The sequence below is a fragment of the Podarcis pityusensis genome (genome assembly GCF_964106645.2).
Source record: "Podarcis pityusensis genome assembly, chromosome: 6".
NCBI lineage: Eukaryota > Metazoa > Chordata > Lepidosauria > Squamata > Lacertidae > Podarcis > Podarcis pityusensis.
Window position 1 is genome coordinate 45,048,876 of NC_138030.1, and position 21,998 is coordinate 45,070,873.

The 21,998-nt window shown below is 42.4% G+C and overlaps 1 protein-coding gene across 1 annotated transcript in view; it reads left to right on the top strand.

Annotated features, from left to right (window-relative positions):
- Positions 1–8,985, top strand: part of NUDT3 (nudix hydrolase 3) — a 28,138-nt gene extending 19,153 nt beyond the window's left edge. Inside the window, exon 5 of the mRNA XM_081010174.1 lies at positions 1,073–8,985. Within this exon, the coding sequence (XP_080866300.1) occupies positions 1,073–1,245 (173 nt within the window). The 3' untranslated portion in view covers positions 1,246–8,985. The remainder of the gene's footprint in view (positions 1–1,072) is intronic.
- The last annotated feature ends 13,013 nt before the right edge of the window (positions 8,986–21,998 follow it).

The following is a 21,998-nucleotide window of genomic DNA, read 5'->3' on the forward strand; positions in this document are numbered from 1 at the left end:
TGATTCACTTTTCTGTATGAGGTTATACATCCTGTAAAATAGCATATTACTTAGAAAATTGCTTCTTACCAAATTTATTTCCCAGCTTCAAACTAACCACAGTCCTAACCTTGTTTACTTAGATGTAAATCCTATTGAAATCAGTGGGGCTTATTCTCAGATAAGTGGGATTAGGATTGCTGCCTAAATTATTTACAGAATGGAAAGAGATGCATATATCTCTCAATGAACTTCACAGGCAACACAGTGATATGCAGTTTTCTGTATAACTTTCCTTCTCCCATTGATTTTCTCTAAGAAAAGTGAGCAGCTGCATTCTTTTAGTCTCAGGAGCTTCCTTACTAAATGCACTATTTTCCAGCTCATTCTCCTTTAGAAGAAACAAGTTTTTAAAAATTTTGGGAAATATTTGTTAAACTAAAGATTTGCAATTGTAATGTACTGTAGGGCTGAAGAACCTTCCTCCTCCAAGCGCCACATTCCTTTGGAGAGCTGGTTATTGGGTACAGCATATTGGCATGACTGGGGCTAAAGCCCAAAGTACACTACCAAAGGATATACATCCCATTCTCTTACTTTGCTTTTGGGCTTCCCATAAGCATCTGGTTGCCACTGTGAAAACACAATGCTGGAGTAGATGGGCCATTGGCCTGAACTAGCAGACTCTTCTCGTGTTCCTCCCATACATGTGCTGATCTGCTGGTAGGAGGGAAACCGCTCAAAGGTGGGGAAAGGAGAGCCTGAAGAGGGTATGAGGTTCTATGGAGAGGCTGGTGGGATGGTTGGGAAGGCCTAGCATGCAAAATTGAGCCCACAGACTAGAGGTTGGTCCATGTCCCCCCCCCCTCATGTTGTATTGTGTGAAGTTAATTGTTACAATTGTATATTGAAGAAGTGAACATTCAGTGAGTCATCGTATCACAGGTGCCATTGAATTACTGTGTGCTGTTGCAGTGCATTTGCAGTAGGAATAGGCATACTATATGTCTGTGGTAATTATCTATAGAAGGAACTATAAAATCATCAATTGCTTTGCTGTGTTACTAATTTCCCCCTCCCTCTATTTCTACAGGAAGGAAACGGAAATGGTTTCAGATAGATGACGCCATAAAAGTTCTGCAGTATCACAAACCTGTGCAGGCTTCATACTTTGAAACCTTGAGGCAAGGCTATTTGGCTAACAATGGCACTCCTGTTGTGACCACATCATTCTCAAAGGAGAGTGCACTGTCCGACATCAGATGACTGAAGATGGCCCTTTGAGAGAAACAGATTTTGAAAAGTAGACTGAAACTTGGATTTCCTTTTCTCCCCTCTTCTTGCCTCTTTCACATGCTTCCTCTTGTCAGACACGACATCAGCGGCAGCCTTTGGCAGAGCAAATATTTGAGTGTTGCATTCTAGTGCAAAGTGGGGTTTTCTTGCTTTTTCTTGGATATGTATTTTGTAAAACACATATTGTGCATGAAGTGCCCCTTCCCTATTAACACAGTTTTGACAACCTGAAAGTCAAGGCTACTAGCTTCACCTCTGCCTTGTCTTCTGAAATGCCCCTGTGTATGTTGTCCCAGCCATAGCTAGGCCTCTTTATCCTTTCAGTTAAAGAAGGCTGAAATGTGAGCTTACTTCTTTTAAGTCTTAGATTTTGTACAGTAAGGTGCTGTTGAGATCTGTGTGGTGGTCACTTTCTCAGCGCATGCGTGTAACCTTTTTTTAGATGGAGAAGCCTAACACTTTGATTTTGCGGGATTTTTTTTTTAAATGAGCTGCTTCTGTAAAGGAGGGCTTCATAATCTTGTTTGCCTTTTGTTTTTTTAAAGAAACTTATTTTGTGACAGTGCTAGTGGCTGGGCCGGTTTGACTCCCTGAACCCCACTCCCTTACCCAAATTTAGAACAGTGACACTTAGAGGAGGCGGCCAAGTTACAATACCCTGCGAGGCATTCTTGGTGCTCTGTTCTTTCTACAGGTTCAGTCAATATGTTGATCATCTTAACAATGAACAGAAACGCAAGGAATTGGTCACCACTCACTCAACAGCATACGGCCTCAGAAACTAAATGAATTCCAGCCTCAATAAATAGGAATCAGGGATTCAAAATGAGTTTAAAAACTAGTGAACTGAAGCATCGAGCCACCGATGCTTTCTGCTGGTGTGGAATTCTTTCTCTTCCTGCTGCATACTGCTGATATCTCTTCTTGTCCACATGCCTTACACCCTACTAAACTGGATGTTGTAATTTGTGCTACAACATTGGATTGTACTTTTGAGTGTCACTGCATGGTGGGACAGTTGCATTATGTCCCTGAAAAGAAGTCACAGGGAAAAGCTTCAGGTGTTCAATCTCCTTTGTAGCATTGCAGCACTTGTAAATGCACCACGGAGCATGCTCAAATGTAAACTTTATCCCTCAGTGGCAAAGGTACAACTGGCTCCCAAGCAGAAATGCTGATGTGGAGAACTGTGTCATTTAATAGGATACCTAACCTGATGCATTGGCACATGTCACATGTTTGTTTCTATTGATGTATGTTTCATGCTGTCTTGATTTGCCAACAGTGTTGTCTAGTTGGGAGATTTTGGAAAGGGTTGTGGGAGGGGGTGGGCCTGGGGAAGGTTTGGGGAGGGGCATTAGTTAATCCCTGGCTTGGGACAGGACCTAGTTGCTGTATTTGGTGACTTCTTCTTTGTCAGATTATAGCCAAGATGTGAAATTAAACCTGCAGTACTCTTATTTAATTCATCATTATCTCTTCCCATTATATACTTAACAACATAAAAAATATATGAAATAGTCATGCAGCATGAAGTAAAAGTATACTTTCTACTTTGGAAAGTTGCTGTCAAATTTGAGATACAATTCTGTTTATTTGCTTGAGTTCCCTATTTTTAGTGAATGGGATAGCATTCCATAGTGTGGGATCACAATGGCAAAAGTGAAGCCAGTGATCACTAATGCCAAAAGCTTTTACACAGGAGAAGGCTGAGAGGCATTATTCAATGAGTGGCTTAAACGTGAATGTCTAGAAAAAATCTGAAATTATGCTGCGCCACTTCGCTGCCCTTCATATCTTAAAAAACAAAACAATAAAAAATTAATTCAAAGGGCTTGACTAGTGTCTTGAAGTGTACAATATAATTTCTCGTACTACGCTATATGTGGCACTTTCCAATATAGCAAACTGTTGCCTTCAGCTAAGGCGTTTTGTGTCTCATTGAATAGATTAGGCATGAAAGATTGAAAGAGAACTGAGATGCCTGTAAGGGTGACTGCAGTTTTAATATCTACAGCATGCACACTTTTATAAATAATAAAAAAAAACACTCTAAAATGTTTTTATAGGGCTGTTAAACTGACAGTTTAGAATAGAATATCGTTAATGATTTGCTAACAGCATTTTTTTTTGGGGGGGGGTGTCCAGGAAAAATAAATTGTGCCAAGAAAGTAGTTTAATGTGGGATGGATTTATGCTGTTAATTCAACTGCAGTGAGTGGCTGATGTTTGCCTTCTTAACTGGAAATGGAAGATGCAGCTCCTGAGGTTCAAATAGTCTGGAATTCTTCACCAGTTGTGTATTTTAACCCAGTCCTTGCTCCAGCTTATTAAGCCTCACCTTTTCACCTTCTATTAATGCACTATAGAGATAAGTCTACAGCTTTCCCAGTATCTCAGGGTATTCTGTAATTAACAATTCATGAAACTTCCTTAGCAAGATAAATGAAAATGTCACCACATCAAATCACCTTTTCAGAGCATTTCTAATTACACTGGAACATTCTGCATTGGCAAACAATGCATCTAACATAGGGTAAGTTATGGGGTGTTTAGATTCAAGCACAACAGTACTAAGAAGGTAGACTGGTCCTCCATTAAGAGTTAAGAAGTCTTAATTTAGACTTCCTGCTGTGCTTTACCATAAAAATGCAGCTTTCTTTGGTCTCTAAATCCAAAAAGCTTTTAGATTTATATACTGTATTCAGGTACTGCTGAAAAGGGAGGTGAAAATGCTTAAGAATTATTTCCTTCCAATAAGCTTTAGATTTAAATTGAGGCTGAGCATCCAACATCCTGAAGACTGCATCTGCCCCTCCACTTAACCACCTGTGCATCCCATAGACCTTGGGAACCCCAGCTTTTATTTTATATGTAAATTTCTAGTCTTTAACAGTTGCAGAGAGGAGGTTAAATCTTTGATTGCAAAAATAATTGCTGAACTTGTGCACTTGAGTCAGACAAATGCTGGTACATCATGAGCAGTGTGATAGATCTGTTGATACATATCTACAAATAATTTGTTCTAAGTCCAGATTTAATGCCAGTGCTTAGTGTATTGTTCCTCATTTAGGTGAGGTCTATGTTGGTTTTTGCATTGAAGCAGCCCTACTTAAATCAGGGTTCTCTTGCTGCTTAAAACTAGTTTTGGCAGCAAGTTTGCAAGTAACTGCTGGGTAATCTTCATGAAGCTGAAGCACAGTAGCATTGTGAGTGAATGTACAAGCTCTGCTGTTTTTCCAGTATTGAGAGAGATGGATTTTCTTTGCTGGGAGGACAAAACCAGCTTCAGGCTCTCTGCAGTTTTATCTGTCATCCTGTTGCGAAAAACGCAATAGTGATTTTCTAATGACATCCCTTCTGTGTTTCAGTGTCATAGGTTAGAAAGTGTGTGATGTAGAGTAAATAGAATATGCTGGAGTGTTTTGATGTATCTAATTAATATTTTTGGGTTTAACCTTGAATTAGCTCCCATTAGATCCTCTTGAAAATAGGAAGAAAAAAAATCTTTGTATGAAAGTTTGACCTGAAATTACCGTCATTATTTTAGATGCAGCATAGCTCTTATTTCCCGAAAAACTTTATACTTGTTGTTAGCCATATTCTTGTAATCACACCCCTCTGTCGCCAACTCTCCTTTTTTCTAAGAAGCCCTCATTTTGTTAACTAGTTTAAAATTTTGCCAATAAAGAAATGGAGTGCCATTCTATCCTAGTTAGTGGTTATACTAGAACTTACAAAATAAGAGATTGTTGAGCTGCTTGTGTTCTGCGGGGGAAAAAGCTTAGTTAATTCTGAGGCAATTAAAATTTGGCTTACCCAGCCCTCTGAATACCCAGACTTACTTCTCAGCTACCACCTACCCAACCCCTTCCCTCTCACTTAACCATCAGTCCCTCAGCCTGACTTGCTTTGCAAGTATGGCAGGTAGCAACAGTGGGCTGTGGAGTTAGGCAGGGAAGAGATTTCGTCATGTCCCCTTTCTGGCCTATGGTGCACTGCACAGCCACAAATAGCTCTGGGGTACAGAGTTTTCCCAAGGGCTGCTGGAAGGGTGGAATGCTTACCTCCCTTTCTTTCCTTAAAGCTGTAGCTAGCTGCTGCCACCTATATCAACACCATAAAAAGGGCTGAAGGGAAGAGGGATGTTGGGGTGTGCATGTCTGTGGGCAGGTTCAAAAGACAGGAGTTGAGAGAAATTTGAATTAAAATTTGATCCAGAGAAGAAGTTGGGGGTTGCAATCCTTTTTGTAAATGAGCATTACACAATTTGGAGGATGAGCCTCCTAAACCTTGTTCTTCCGAGCCAAGAAGTACAAGCTCAGCAAACATAACTTCTTCCAACTTTGGTGTCGTTTTTCATGAAAGTAAGATAATTGATGAAATTTGATTCAAATTCCTGCTGATTCTGAAATCAGATTCCTTAAAATGAGTTACTCTTTAAGAATTATAATTGGAGTATGTATTAGTGAAAAATTCCAGGAATCTTGTGTGGTGGTGACTGAATTCACCTGTTTTCTAACATTAAAAGTGCAACTTGCCTGAAACAGGAAAATAACCATTTAAATCAATATTGCGCATATTTCATAATGCTTTGTCTGGTTTTATTCATCTGTCAATATGGTTGTATCCAGACACCGGGCGTTGTACTCTTTTGGTGGTGGGGTGGGGGTAGCGTGTGTGCGTGAGAGAGAGAGAGATGGCAGTGTTGTGGGCCTGTTTTACACTGGAGTGGTATGTAGGTATGTATGCTTTAATCTCTGTAATAAAGAGCTGCTTTTGAGTACTATTTGCCACTTCTCATGACAACAGATTTTATTAGAACCATTAATACATTTTTTCAGTATGATCGTTTGCTAAGAATGAATGTTGAACTGTCCATGTAGTTTGATTGGCATTTTAGTCTTTCACATGTATGTTTGGTAAATAATGCAAGTGAGCATTCAACGAATCTTGGTGTAATATCACAGCTACTTGCAAAAGCAAATAACCACCTTGAAGGGGTATAACTTTAAAAAACGAAACAAAACCCAGACACACCTCCTACCATCAAAACAGTTTCTCCATGGTAGAATTGTGGAGAAATTTCTGTACAGTTCAAGCATGGTTCTCTACTTGTAAATGTAGGCAGGGTTTCCCAAACTTGGGTCTTCTACTGTTTTTGAACTACAACTCCCATCATCCTTAGCTAGCAGGACCAGTGCTCATGAATGATGGGAATTGTAGTCTGAAAACAGCTGGAGACCTAAATATGGGAAACCCTGATTTAGAGGATACCAGTGCTGCTTAAGGCTTGTTAACTTAATGTCTCACATGACCATCAACAGTGGGGAATGCTTACTTTTGTTTGGCACTCTTTAATAGGGAGGGGTAGGATCATTTATTTTGGCCTTGTTTGCTATAGTTAAATAGGAAGAGCAGCATGCTGGTGCACGCTGTTCAAAAGTTACAGTGATGCCAGTTCCCCTGCTTTGAAAAACAAGCCTGAGCCTGGCTTGTCGTGTTGTCAGAACCTGGGCTTGTAGTTTGGTTCTCCTCAAATATACCATGAGCGGTAAGTCAGGAACAAACCTTGGTTCCACTTGTGTGTTTGGGGGAATCAATCTGCAGGCACAGGCTTGGATGACATGGCAAGCCAGACTGGCTTGTTTTGTCAAGTGGGGGAGGAGCTCACTCACATTAAACCATAGGCAAATTGGGCCATTGTCTCAAATTTCTGAATGTTTGTGGATCTGTTGAAGAAAGGTTTATTTCCGAACCCTTACATCCCGTGTTTTATCTATTGTCTTTAATTGCTTCCTGTGATGTAGGATGTGATAAAGTACCTGAGGACCATTCTGCCAAATGTCACCTGTGTCCCCTTTGACATGGCAAGAGGTAGCCTTTTATATTCTCAGTGCTCCACAAAACTCAACTTTACTGAGCAGTATAAAAAGAGGGTTTGTACAGTCTGACAATGTTTTTCATGTTTTAATTTGTACTTGCTGGTTCCCCTTTATTTTTGTTAAATGCATAGTATGAGAGATGGCTTCTTGAATAGTGAGAGACTGCAGCTGAACTTGCAGCTGAATTCTGCCAAGCACTTGTCTCATGTTTGGATATTATATTTTAGTGTGCCCTCTGAGAAATGAAACTGTCAAAATGGGCAGCTAATTTGAGTATAGCAGGGTGCTGCTATTTTGGGACATGAAGTTCAATAACATATATGTCAAATGGCCCCAAGATGAACTCTTGCCCCATCCTTAATGTTACTGTCCTCAGCGAGGCACATCGGCTATGAGGCCATTGAGCTCTATGGACCATGTGATGTGTGAATAGAAAGAAATGAAACTGAACCTTTAACGGAAGGTTTTTAAAAATCATTGTTAATAATTGGAATTTTCCTATCATTAAATTAAAAGAAAGGAATGAATAACTCCTTTGCTGGAGGTGAGGAAAGTAAACAACTTATCTGCTCTGTTTTTGTGCCTGCAAATGTGCATGGCTGCCCAACTGCTCAAGTTTGAGATAGGAATAGCTTCTGTTTTCAGCATAGATTTCAGGAGGCTAGGATTCTACTCCTAGTCCCAGATTTACATTAATTGTGATACTGGGTAATTCACAACTATGGGCAGGATCCATAGTTACATTATCAAGGATATGCATTGTATGCAGAAAGTCCCAGATATAATAGAGACATCTAGTTAAAGGAACTCAAGCCGTGAGACCTCTACCTGAGATCTGTTGCCAGAATAGAAAATACTGGGCTAGATGAACCAGTGGTCTGACTCTGTATAATGTAGCTTCGTATTTGCTCTAACTCAAAATTTCATATGTATACTTCGCTATCTATGAAGTTTGTTCAGTTGATAAAAAGTTGCTAAGTGGGGTTTTTTTTAGCACATATGTTTGTAAGTACAAGTATTATATTACAAAAACATGAGCACTTTCTAGTTTAACACTGGAAGGAATATGGCTTAATACCATCTTTTGTAATAACTTGTGAACACAGAAATGCACTTGTTTCCTCTTAAATTAGAATTCCTTTTATATGCTCAGCCTCTCTAACCTCCTTCCCCAATTCAGTGTAAAGGGCAATGCGTATACAATGCATTTATTGGAAATTATAGCAAATAATTCATTAAAACAACTAGTGTAATACTTACTGGGTGCTAAGGTAATCTTAATTGATCCCTTGAGACCATGGCCCATTTTAATGACCATCATTGAGGTTGAATAAAGGCTCTGACTACTGCTGCTTCTAGCAATGCAATTATTGTTTGTCAAAAATATTTCAGGTTCCTAGCCTGGAGACTGTGGGACCATGGATTTCATTGCTACTATCAGTGGTGAAAAAAATACTAAAATGTGGGCTGAAATTGGTATGTCGTTAACTTTTGTAGAGGGATTTCCTCTATTACATGCTAATGTATATTACACAGTGTCGTGTATTTAATGTCACAAACAGTGCACAACAAACACAGTATCAGAGTTAACTCGGAATCTTTAAAGATGGAGAATTTTTAAGATTTTAAAATCAAAAATGAAGATATTAATGAAAATGCATAATGAATCCTACTGTCAAAAGCATTGCCTAAATGCCTAGGATATGTAACCTGTTTTGTTTTTATTTACCACATAATCTCTAAAAGACCATGCACTTCTCTTAAGTGCCCAGCACAGAATGGGAAATGGCATCTGGAATATTTAATAAAATCTTCCCCATCCCTTTCTGTTCTGCAGCTCTTTCTTATTAGAGGTAAATCCTTTTGGGTATTCATTGTCAATGATAATTTGGGAAAGAAGTTGTTTCTCAACGAAGGTGGTTCAAGAATAATAGCTTTTAATACAAATGTGGTATACAATTGGTGGTTAGAGTGTGGCAAAAGAAGGTTTGTGGCTTTCACGTAGCACGTTTAGGACCTTTCTTTAAGAGTTGGTCAGTGCTTATGCCAACCACATTTCAACCTGTGCATGACACTCACACAAGTACTGTAGACTGGGAACTATACAGCTGCTTCCCCCCGGTTTACAAAAAAACATTTTTTTGCTGAAATAAGGAAATTTGTCTTGATGCTTTTGCTACACTAAAGACAACAGCAACATGGTTAGATGAGGGTACTGGCACTGGAGCTGAATTGCTCCAAGAGTTAAAATGTTTAAAAGGTCACAAAATGGTGCAGCAAGAGGAAACATCTCACTCATTCCATCACAGGTCATTCCCAGAAGGTGCTTGTAACACTTGTGTATCCACGACTAACAGTGCTCTTTCTCAGGGAAGAATTGCATGTATCCAAATACAAAATATTGTAATGTGCCGATTGAGAAATGAAATGAAAAATCCCTTTACAGAAACAACATCTTGAGAAAAGGCAAGAGAGTTGGGTATGGCAGTACAGTTGATTGCACAGAGAGGCCTTTCGTGGTCCCATGCCAATCAAGGTGGAGGGTGAGACTAGAGTCAAAAGTGGGCAGAGCAATGGATGGGACTCTAATCCTGTACCATAAACTACATTGCAGTCATGCACGGAAGTCAGATTTCTATGCAGACACAGACACGCACATAAACCTAATCACATTTCAAAAACACATTCCAGCCAGGCAAAGTACTTAAGGAGGGCATGGAACTGGGCTGGTGGGAAGTGTGGCATGGGTAGAGGTTTCCCCCAGGTTTCCCCATCTCTGATCTGTGTGTAGGAAAGCCATCACCTCATTTGGTGCACTGCATTAGTGCTTTCAACAGTTAGAATTTGTACCAATAAAACCTCGAGAGTTTTGGGTTTAGTTCTTTGTGGTTGTACCTCAATCACTCACAGTGCTTTGTGCTATCTTAAGGACATTTCACTTCATGGAAGTAACTCCCATGAATTCATTGGGACACTTCCAAGTAAATGGTCACAGTTTGTGGTGTGTGCATGCACTTGCTGTAAGACTTGGCTTGGAGTTGTATGTACCCTTTCCACTGTCCATATGGCCATGAGTTATATTTGGCTCCGGCTCCCAGGGGTGTGTGTATACATGCATGCTTATGATGAAATAGATGTGTGCTGCTGCTGCTGTTTCAAACATTGCAGTGTGTGTAGCACTTCGTAATTTATGAAGCAGTTCTTGCTCAATTCATTACCTTGTGTGCTGTGCTTGAAAAAACAGTCTTCAAGCTCAAACAAAAGAAGTCCGAGAGAAAGGTTAAGGATAAAGGCAAATACAATATGAGGGGAAGCAACTGCACATTGTCAGTGGTTCCTGCCTGAGACACACAAATAATTTACATGTGTAGGACTAGTGCACTGCATTAATGTTGGAATCATGCTGCCTGCCCTGAGGAATATATTGGCTTCAGTATTAGCATTCCAATGAATGGTTTTCAGTAATGGAGATAGGAGTGCCTGGTAAATACCAATGCATATCAGAATAGGAACATGTTAGATGATACTGCTAATACACCACAGTTAGCCTTGGGCTGCATGGGACCCACAGCTGTTTTATTTTTAGCCATCCTGGCTAATAATAATTGATAGGTCTCTTTCCCATTAATTACTTCTCTCCATCATAAGTTAGGAGGGGGTGAAACTTGGGACATACAAACTGTGTGTATATGTGAACTGGGAGAGGTTTTTAAAAAGCCAAAATCCTCTTGATGATGCTGGCCCTATTTGAAAGCCAGGTTTTTTTCGGAGGCAGCACCTTAATAGAACTCTTCCTGTAGGCAAGTGCAAGTATTTTCAGTGCCACCAGAGGGCTGACACCTAGCACATAAGCTTTCCAGGGAGCATTCCTTGAAATTGATTGCCTTTATTTTTAGCTGTGATTAAATGGGAGGGAAAACCTCAGATGTAGTTTTCTTCTATAGGATGATAAATTGTTGATCTCATCCTCCTAGACTCATTGGGTACTTCATGTTAGTTTGCTTCACAGATAAAACAAGAACAAAATAGCGGCATTGCAACTGTAAGGAGAGAACAGTAGATGCAGCATTTACCATCCACACCTGGCCCAAGATATTTTGCTCCCCAGCCATTCCATGTGCAGACACCATTGGATCTCATTACAACACTGAAATACAGGGTACCATTCTCCACTGCCTGAGCTGGGAGTGGGGTGGGAAGCTAGGAATGGTTGCACTGTTTTTCTCTGCACCTAGTGTACACAAGCATGCATTGTGGTTCCCTTCATGCTGCAGTGGGGAGCCTGTGGCCCTCAGTTTTTTCTTGGCTGCAGTCCTCACCACCTCTGACTATTGGCCGTGCTGACTGGGACTGCTGGCAGCTGGGGGACAACATCTGCAAAGCCACAAGTCATCCCTCCTCCCTCCCAGCCTTAACGATGAACATCTTCCCTGCTTTTCTTTAAGACTGCATTTCCTCTGCAAACCTTCCTCTCCCTGTCCCCCTTTGCAGGTTTGTTCACACACCTTCTGTTGCCCCTTCATGCCGTATGCCTTAGGAATAGGGGCAGTCTCCGATCAGGGTGCACACCCTCTAGGGAGCCTTTTCAGGATCACCAGCAAGGGACACTTGGCATGTTCCTCCAAGCTTGGCTTTGGCTTCCAGCTGGAGAGCAAAGCCGTGGAGGCCATCGAGAGGACCGGGGTGGGGAGGAGTTCCTTTGGAGAGAATAGTTAACTGCAAGCTGTGGAACCAGAGGGGCGCGTCAAGGGTGATCCGGTTCCACATAGGAGGTTGGCAAACTGTGTATATGGGCCGGGCGGGGTGAATAATACCTTTTCAGACAGAGCTGCAGCTTTCGCGCCAAGACTTGTTGACTCTTGCCTACTTTGTTGCCTGGATGGAGAGCAGAGGCTCTCTGCTGCCCAAACACTTATGGTGGAGTTGAGAACTCGGTAGAGACTGCAGTGCTGGATTTACGTATAAGCTAAACAAGCTATAGCTTAGGGCTCCACTCTCCTGGGGGCCCCCAAAAAATTTAAAGGAAAAAATCCTGGATGTACATTTCCAAAATATAAGATAAGTTCAACAATTTGATAAAATACATATTTTGTTAAGTGCAAATGGCTTTAGATACCTGTTAGGTCCATAAATTATCATATAACATATATTCAACACAAACAACAGTGACAATTTGTTGACAAAGGACAGCTGGGCATATAAAGGGCCCCATTACCTTCAGTAGCTTAGGGCCTCATCAAACCTAAATCCGGTCCTGGTAAAGCTGGGCGCAGTGGATCTGGTTTTGATCTGAGCAGCGGTGCTACGGGGTGGTTAGTCTTTCCCTTGTGTTTTCTGTTTCCTCGTCTGCCAAGCTATTAGTTACCACGCTGCACTGGGGCGGGGAGGGGGAGGAGAGAGGAAGGAAAAAGATGCAGGCAGCAATGCCATGCAGCTGTCAGGGCCACCACTGTTGGGGTTTGTGTGTCTCTGCCCAGCCTGCTAATCTATTACTACGTGTATGTTTATGTGTCCGTCAACACCGCAACGTAGAGAAATGATCAAACCTTGCATCACTTCGATGAGGTCTTTGTGGTTTACAGCCTGACTTCTCAGTCAAACGATTAATGGATCTGTGCCCCAAGGTAATTTTCAGTTTAGACGGGTTTCCCCATGTATCCAGTACACAGGCACGTATAAATCAAGCGAGGTGGAGGAGGAAAGTGGGAGGGAAACTACTGTAATTTCTACATTGATCATTGCTACTTTGGAGTGGAACGGGATTACTTCAGGTAGCTCAGCCAAAGATGTTTGGACACCAATCCCTTTCTCCAGAATTCTCTCTCGCTTCCTCAAAAGACTCTGTGCTGATGTGGGTAGTCCTCTGCACCAGGTTTTCAGGGGCTGTGGCTTTTTCCTTAGTGTATCACATTTGTACTAGTGTTAAATATATCATACAACCAGGACACCCCACTAAATGACCCTTGGGGTCCCTTCCAACTCTATGGTTCACTTATATGTGAACCAGCCTTAGCCACATGGATCATGGGTAGGGAACCTCAGGCCCAGAGTCCAAATGCAGTCCTCCAAGCTTCCTCTAGGTCACATAACTCACCCACCCTGCTCCACATTCCTAGGTGCTTTTGCCTGACTGGAATGCACCCTTGAACTGCGACAATGCCTCAGGCTTGCCCGAATGGAGAGATTTGTGTTTTGGGGAGGGGGTTGTGACAAACAAGCAAAAAACTAAAATGGAATGGAATGGAAAGGAGGGGGAGATGAGGAGGTCATGACTCAAATGTTGTTTATTTTATTAATGTAGAATTAATAGAATTGTAGAACTGAAGAGTTGGAAGAGGATCATCTAGTCTAACCCCTGCAATCAGCAGCTCAGGTGGGGTGTTCTCCGCCGCCGGGTGTGAGGCGCCTCACAGCCAGAGAGGGTGGGCAGCAGCATTGCCACCGACTCTCCTGCTCTCCTACCCTGGGTCATGCCTGTTTGTGCCCCCTCTCAAAATTGCGGCGCCACGGCACCCCCCACGCTACGCCTCTGCCTGCAATGCAGGAATCTCAGCTAGATCATACAAGACAGGTGGCCATCCAAGCTTTGCTTAAAAACCTCTAATGAAGGAGAGTCCACCAAGTTATGAGGGAGTCCGTTCCACTGTCTTAACAGCTTCCTGTCCGAAAGTTCTTCCTGGTGTTTAGTCAGAATCTTCTTCCTTATCACTTGAAACCATTGGTTCGGGTCCTACTTTCCAGAGCAGGAGAAAACAAGCTTGCTGCATCTTCCATGTGACAACCCATTTGTGTCTGTTGCCCCACTCATAATTGGCACTGACTCTGTAAACCAGTGGCATGATGTGTCTTCTGGAAAGTTGCCCATAAAGAAATAAGGCCCTTGAGCTGAATTTTTTTTCCCCTTCCCGTTTGTAGACAAAGGATTTCTACACAAATATGCTGGGACACACAGCAGGACCTCCTCCAATTGAGTCAATACGCCTCTGAATAGCAATTGCTGGGAATCACAGGTGGGCAGTGTGCTGTGTGCACAGGTTCTGCTTGTGTTGCTTCTCACAGGTATCTGGTTGGTCACTCTGAAAACAATGCTGCACTAGATGGGTCACTGGCCTGATCCAGCTGGCTTTTTTATGTTCTTTTGACCAGCGGTTTAGGAGATGGTCCTAAACCGTTTAATAAATGCAAGTAATTTGTGACTGAGCAAGCAGGATCCATGGTTGCCAAGTTAGCATGAACAAGCCCTTTGCGTGTTACTCCACACTTGACAAACTTTGACTTTCAGCCACCAAGGAATCTCTGAGGCTGTTTCACAAGGCAGAGAACTTCCAAAAGTCCTTTGCTGTGCTGTAGCCTAGAAATCATTAGGGGGTTCACAAATTCACTGGATTCCAGCAAAACTGTTGACTGATTTTACAGACAACAACAGCAACACTTTGTTTTCTGCTTTTATAAATGGAAAAATCTCTGTGCATTCTGTAAGTTTGGGCTTGAAGGACAAATGATAAATTTGGGATGATTTCTTTGGTGAATTGCCAATGGCTGCAGAAAAGTGAAGTCATTCTTTTGGCAGCAGAACCCTATTTGGGTATCCAAAGTGCTTCTGTCCTCTTGCTACATCTATCTTTATTGTCCTGTTGCCATGTACTAGCAATAAAGGCACAGTACTGTAAAATGCTTGTTTTTCCTGAGGATTTCTAAGGAATTGTATAAAAAACACTGAAGGAAAGAAAACACTATAGGAAATGTTAGATCTGTGCTAAAAGCATTAGCTGTATGCTCCGAAACCACTGCCAATGGAGTTTTATTCTCCAACGCCATTGAGGTCACTGAAAAGATTAGATCTGTTTCCAGTTCCCATGAATGCCTGTTGGAGGTGAGGAATCAACCCTGGTAAACAAAAAGCCAGTGACTGGGCTAGCACGAATTAGCCTGTGATGTTATATAAACAAGAGGCAGCTCATTTGCCTCCAAAGAAACCATGAGGTATGTTGGGAAGTATTTTCCCCATGCCGCTCTTTTGGACTATGAACACCAGATGATGTAGCTTCCATCCATGGACATAGGGGGCTGATTATGAACTTCCTGGTTGAATAACAGCAGCCAGAGTCTTGCCAGCCCATAGAATTAACATATTTTAAAACTGGGAAAGCAAGATGTGTTTCTATTTTAGTTTTGCCCTAAGGGTTGTATACTTCCCTTGTTTCCCTCCTCTTTCAATTCTTCCTGTCAAGTACTAATTGCATTTACAATGTCAATTCTTATTATGATTCAATAGTTTTAACATTCTCCCACAGGAGCTGACAGCCTCCGCAACACGCTGCTGATTGGTGAGCTCACTTGATCCCTCAGCTTGGGCAAGGGAAAAACTTCAGTAGGTCTTAAGGGTGTGGGGAGAAAGCCTTTATCACATTAACCTGGTTGGCAACTGTGCCTGAGATAAGCCACTGAAGTTATTCAAGGTGAATGCAGTTGGTGCTCAAGGAACTGAATGCTGCAACTGGCTAGAAATGTTAACCAAGGACAGAATCTGCAGCCTTGTAAGGAGCTTAGATTTATGTTTTTGCTGATAATACTTTGATATGGCAGCGATAAGAACACTGCAAGCTGTACTTGTGGCAAAGTAGTTGTAGCAGTGTTTGGGTAATGAGAGACACAACTTTTGGGGCTGTTTCTCGGCTCTGTCCAAATGCCGCAACGCTGCAGCTTTGCATTCATAATGCTTTGATATGGTGATAGTAATTACGCTGTAAGATGTACTTGTGGCAATGCAGCTGCAGCAAGCTGGGTTATGACAAAGATCACCACAGGAGAAGTGCAATGGTCTTGGGCCGTTTCTCTTCTCTGTTCCTCTGCTGCAATTCTGCAGCTTCCTCATACCTTTCTTTTTCTCCCTGGGCTCTGCTCTATTCTCTCCAGTAAGGGAATTGCTGCTCCATTTCCTTTTTTCATTCTGCTGACACAACATGGGTTTAGTGCCTATGAATGTCACTTCTATGTTTATCAGGCAAGTAGCTATCATGACCATGTTGAGGAAAGGTGAAGTAGGTTGTTAGAGAGAGAGAGAATGTTGTGGCAATGATTTTTAGGTGTTTAGTGCCATCAGTTCTAAAATGCCATGCTACAACCTTTTTAAACCCCCGGAAGATTCTTTAAGAATTTGCTTGCACAGCTCCTGCCTGCCTTTTTTGTTATTTCATTGGCAGCACTAGGATACTTGACTGTTCGGGGAAGTTTAATGGATGGTATTCACCTAAGCTTTATTCAGTTTAGACCTATCAAAATTAATGGACCTTAGTCGTGTTCATTAATTTCAGTGGGTCTACTCTGAACAAAACTGAATACTACCCAGTGCTCCTAAGTAAGCTGCAGTCTTTGGAGGAATGCCGAGCTATGTAACATTGGTTGTAAGCTATTGAGCTAATCATGGATCAGTTGAGATCATAAGTACTTGCCTTGACACCATCTATCTGCGGTCTCGTTTATCATGTTTTAGGTGTTGTGAAACAGGATGAAGCCCAGGCCATACCGTACTCCCCCGAGGCTCTGAGGGTGGAGGAACTACCAAGAGGGCCTCCTCAGCACTCAAGAGAGTCTGTAGGAAAGGATATGCTCTTTCAAATATTGGGGGCCTGAGTCATCTAGGGCTTTAACAACTAATGTGAGCACCTTGAATTGGGCTTGGAAACAAATTTACAACCAGTGCAGCTGTTTTAAAACAGGGGTTATAAACAGAACCCTAGCCAGTAATTTAGTTGCTACATTTGGGACCAGCTGAAGTTTCCAAGTCATCTTCAAGAGCAGCCCTACATAGAGAGCCTTGCAATAAACCAATCTAGAAGTTACTGGAGCACGGAGTGCAATGGCCAAGCTAGTTCTGTCCAAAAGAGGTTGTAGCTGGGGAATCAGCTAGAGTTGAAAAAAGGCACTCCTAGCCACCGAGGGCACCCGAGCCTCCAGCGAAGTGTTGAATCCAAGAGCACCCCCAAACTGTGAACCTGCTCCTTCCAGGGTGGTGTAACCCCTGTTCAGGGCAGGCTGTCTCCTGGATGTGAGAACCTGAGACACATAGCACCTCTGTCTTTCACTCATTGGTGTTTTTGCATTTTCACTTTACTACTAATTTATTGCAGGAACAACCACTGGGAGTATCTCTATCACTGTGACAGCTGTACTTCTCAAAATAATAGTACCTCTGGAAAATTAAGCACTTGTAGAACATTAAAACATGTGGTCCAGTCCTTATGGGACTGTACATGTCTCATATATGTGGGTGGATAACTGCTTGTTTGAAAGTGCTCTTAGCACCTAAAAGTTACCACATACACATAAATGCTATGCACCTGAGAGAAGGTTACAAACAGATGCTCCCCCTACTGTATACTTTGGGTGGTATATATAAAATTTAACTAGCATTTCATTCTAAACCTTTGCTGAAAGAAAACTGTAGGCAGTTGCAAGCTGTAAACAATTTTTGCCATTTTAGAAAGAAGCAACTTCCGAGAGTGTCCTCCTAAAACAGTATTCTGTGCTCCTTTACTCGCTATAATAGAATGTGAGACACGATAATCAGCGTGGAAAGGGGGAATAACACCATATGGCTGAATCAGAAGCAAAGTAGTTACCATGGTAGTAGAAGCACATATAACCACTCCAGTAAGGAGAAATATTATGCAATCATATAATTAGAAAAAGTGGTTGGATTTTAAAAAAAGTGCATATATGCAGAAAACTCAAGCATTAAATCCTATTAGATAAACTTGATTCATTGTTATAAGAGAAAATTACCCATAACTTTTCATTTTTTAACTCCCTTATGACTGAGAAATTATTTATCCTATTTTTATTTGTTTAGTTTTATATAAAAGGGCATCTACTATATGTATCATTCTGCTAGTGATATTTGAGGTGGAAGAAGAAGAAATAAACTATGTTGTTTTTATTGTAAACAGAAATAATATTTATGGCCATATGGCTAAAGATGTACTGTACTTTAGAATTGCCTTGTATGGTATGCATTTACCCTGTTCTTAGAAACAGACTTGTGGCTTCAAAGCTTGCTTGTTATCCTACCTTTTCTTTTCTCCTAGGGCCCCCTTTCCCCCTCCTAAGTCCCAAAATTAAGACAGATGCACCTGCTCTGTGCTACATTTGAACGGGTGAAGAAGGGTAGTTCCAAGTATGATCCATTTTGATCATTCTTTAAAAAAACATTAATATTTTAATTGGTTTCTTCATTTTATCCAGCACATTGTAAACTGCACATCATGGCAATAAAGATCAAATTCCATTACACCAGTAAAATACAAATGAAAAACTTCAAAAACCAGAAATAACATTATCAGTGGCACACTGCATACCAAGAGGGCAGATGACTGACAACCAACTGGAACATGGTGACTATTCCATATTTAGCATTGCAGCGGTATGCTAAAATGTGCTTTTGTGCATGGAGACACTTATAAATGTTCAAATGTTTCCTCGCTATAAATTCACTGGGTTGTCTTAGCAAACCAGTCTCTGCATATATATTATTTGGAAGAAACTGATTTTCTGGATCCATTTCAATAGGGGTTTAGGCTTGGTTTTGGCACAGAAACTGCTTTGGTCGCCCTTTAGAGAGAGGAACAAGAGAAACATGTCCCTGTTAATTCTTCTTGACCTCTCAGTGACTTTCAATACCATCAACCATGGTATCCTTCTGGAACGACTCTCTAAACTAGGGGTGGGTGGCACCGCTTTACGGTGGTTCCAGTCCTACTTGGATGGTTGTTCCCAGAGGGTGTTGCTTGGGGAATGCTTTTCAGACATCATGGAACCTTCAATGTGGAGTTCCTCAGGGCTCAGTCCTATCCCCCATGTTGTTTAACATCTACCGCACATGAAACCACTGGGTGGAGTTATCCGGAGGTTTGGAGTTCGTTGTCAGCAGTATGCTGATGACACTCAGCTCTATTTCTCCTTTACATCTGCAGGTGAGGCAGTGGAAGTGCTGGACCAGTGTCTTACCTCAGTAATAGACTGGCTGAGAGCCAACAAACTGAAACTCAATCCAGATAAGACTGAGGCACTGTTAGTGGGTAGTTCCTTAGATCAGATGGGTGGGAGATTGCCTGCTCTTGATGGGGTTACATTTCCTTTGAAGAAGCAGTCACAGCTTGGGGGCATTCCTGGATCCTTTGCTGTTGCTTGAGGCTCAGGTGGCCTGGAGTGCCTTCCATCAGCTTCGGCTGGTGGCCTAGCTACGCCCTCATCTGGACAGGGATAGCCTAACTACTATTGTCTATGATCTGGTAACCTCAAGGCTGCAATGCGTTATACGTAAGGCTGCCTCTGTAGATGGTTTGGAAACTTCAGCTAGTGCAGAATTCAGCGGTCAGGTTGCTCACTGGAGCAAGACAGTTTGAGCATATTACACCAATCATAGTCGGACTGCACTGGCTACCAATTAGTTTCTGGGCTCAATTCAAAGTTCAGGTTTTGACCTATAAAGCCTTAAACGGCTCAGGACCGCAATACTTCAAGGACTACCTCTTTCCATATGAACCTACCTGGACCCTGAGATCATTTTCTGAAGCCCTCCTTTGTGTGCCTCCTCCTCGAGAGGTCCGGAGGATGGCAACACGAGAATGGCTCTTCTCTGCAGTGGCTCCTTGTCTGGAATGCTTTCCCCAGGGAAGGTCGCCTGGCCCCTTCATTATACACCTTTAGGCCCCAGGCAAAAACATTCCTTCTTAACCAGGCCTTTGGTTGATTTGATTGACATCCTATGCCCTTTTAAAATGTAGGGTTTTTGCGGGGTGGTTATTGGGTTGTTTTTATTTTGATGATATATTTGGTGGTTTTATATTTTAATTTTGTTTTGTGAACTGCCCTGAGACCTCCAGGTATAGGGTGGTATATAAATTCAATAAAATAATAATAATAGTAATAATAATACATTATTTGACTTACCTGCCCTTCAGCATAAGGTCTCAGGCTGGGTTACAACAAATATAAAAATACAATATTAAAAGCCGGTGCAGCAATTTACATTCAGGAGGACAGGGTGCATCCTAATTATAATTTATATCTCAGAGTCGCTTCTTCAGCCTCCAAGGAAAGCTATACAATGAAGGTGCCAGACACACCTCTTTCAAGAAGGAATCCTGCCCTCTCCTGGCCACAGCTCTTTCAGTATATGGAATATGGAGAGAACAATAATAACCCACTCAGCACGGTTGTACATATTTTCAATATAATGCATAGGAGGCGTGCTGAATATGACTTGAGACTTGCACCCTCTTGTGCCAGGGGGACATATTTCCTTTTTATAATCTGAAAATCTCCCTGTCCTTACGCTGTAGTCCTGTTACTCACTTACCTGGGAGTCTGCCTCACGGAACTCAAGGGGACTTCTGAGTAGAAACGCACAGCTGTGCGCCATTAATTCATTCTTTATTATTATTTTTTAAAAAGACCATATTCTGTACAGTATACCCTGGCAGGTCTCCGCCGCATTTCTCTGCGCGCGCATTCCTCGCCTCCGGCTTCCTCGGAAGACAGGGCTGGGGGCGGGACGAGGGGCTCGCGACGGCTCCTCTCCTCCGCCTCCCCTTTGTTGTACCGCGTATCCGCGTTGGCGTGGGGATGCGCGCGTGCGCGAAACGAATTAAGCGCCAGCTGCGCAAGAGAGGGGGCAACAGGGGGCGTGTCGTCTCTTCCTAACCCCCCCCCCAAGAAACAACGTATTTTGTCTCCCGAACCATTGTTTTCCTGCCCCAACCTTCAGTCCTAGAATACGAGGAGGCGGAGACCACCGGCCTTTCCCCTTTCCCCACCTGCCTGGGACTGGGACTCACCTTGGCAGATACGTTTTCTTTGGTTCTTCACTTTTATACGTAAAGCAACGACAAGTATGCATTTTAAATATAACCCTTTTTTCAGAGCCCCCTCTAAAAAAAATGCGTGCCTTCGCCCCTGTCCCACGCATTCACAGAGGCAGCCACCAACGATGCATAATTTCTAAAAAGAAGACCACGTGAGCTCTAGCGTAGGCTTTCCTCAGCCTGACGCTCTCCAGTTGTTTTGGACTACAATTCCCATCAGCCTCAGTGAACAAATGCAGGCTAGTGCTGATGGGAATTGTAGTCTATAACATCAGGAGGGCACTAAGTCAGGGAAGGCACTCTAGTGGCTGACAATGTGATAAACACACTGGGCACAAGAGATCCTAGAGTACTGTAGGAGTGTTTCAAAGCACTTAAAGGATTCAGGGCCCATGGAGGAAATGTCTAAAATACATCTGGGAAAATTAAGGTAGCAGGTGTCCCACTGGCACTGCAATTTGCAGCTGCCCTATGAGCAAAGTAAACAAAAGCACACACAGCTTGTTTAGAGCTAAAAGCAAAGCTTTCAGGAAGGATCAGCTGGGATGGTGTTTAGGATAGCAGCAGCAGCAGCATCCTCTTCCGAATCCTCATTACTAGAGTATCATAGTAAATTGCCATAACCGAGTATAGTTGGATTACTATGTTTAACTTGCTGGAGGCAAATTAGGAACGTTTTAAGGACTCCAATCCTTGTGAAGGTGGTTTGAGAAACAGCACATCAGGCCGTAGTACCTTCTTGCAAAATACGGGCTGCATACGCATTTCGGATAACATCGTTTGAACACGGATGAAAACGCAGTCAGCGCGCAGTAAACCGGAGTGTGAACACAACCTGAGTACAGCAATCTCAAAAAACCAGCCTGACGCTTTTCGTCATTACGGCCTTCCTTCGGGTTTATTCAGGCGCCTGCTGCCCTCTACCGTCCCCAGTTGCCCATGGCACCTTGTCCGGCCCACGCTTGCCCGGGCC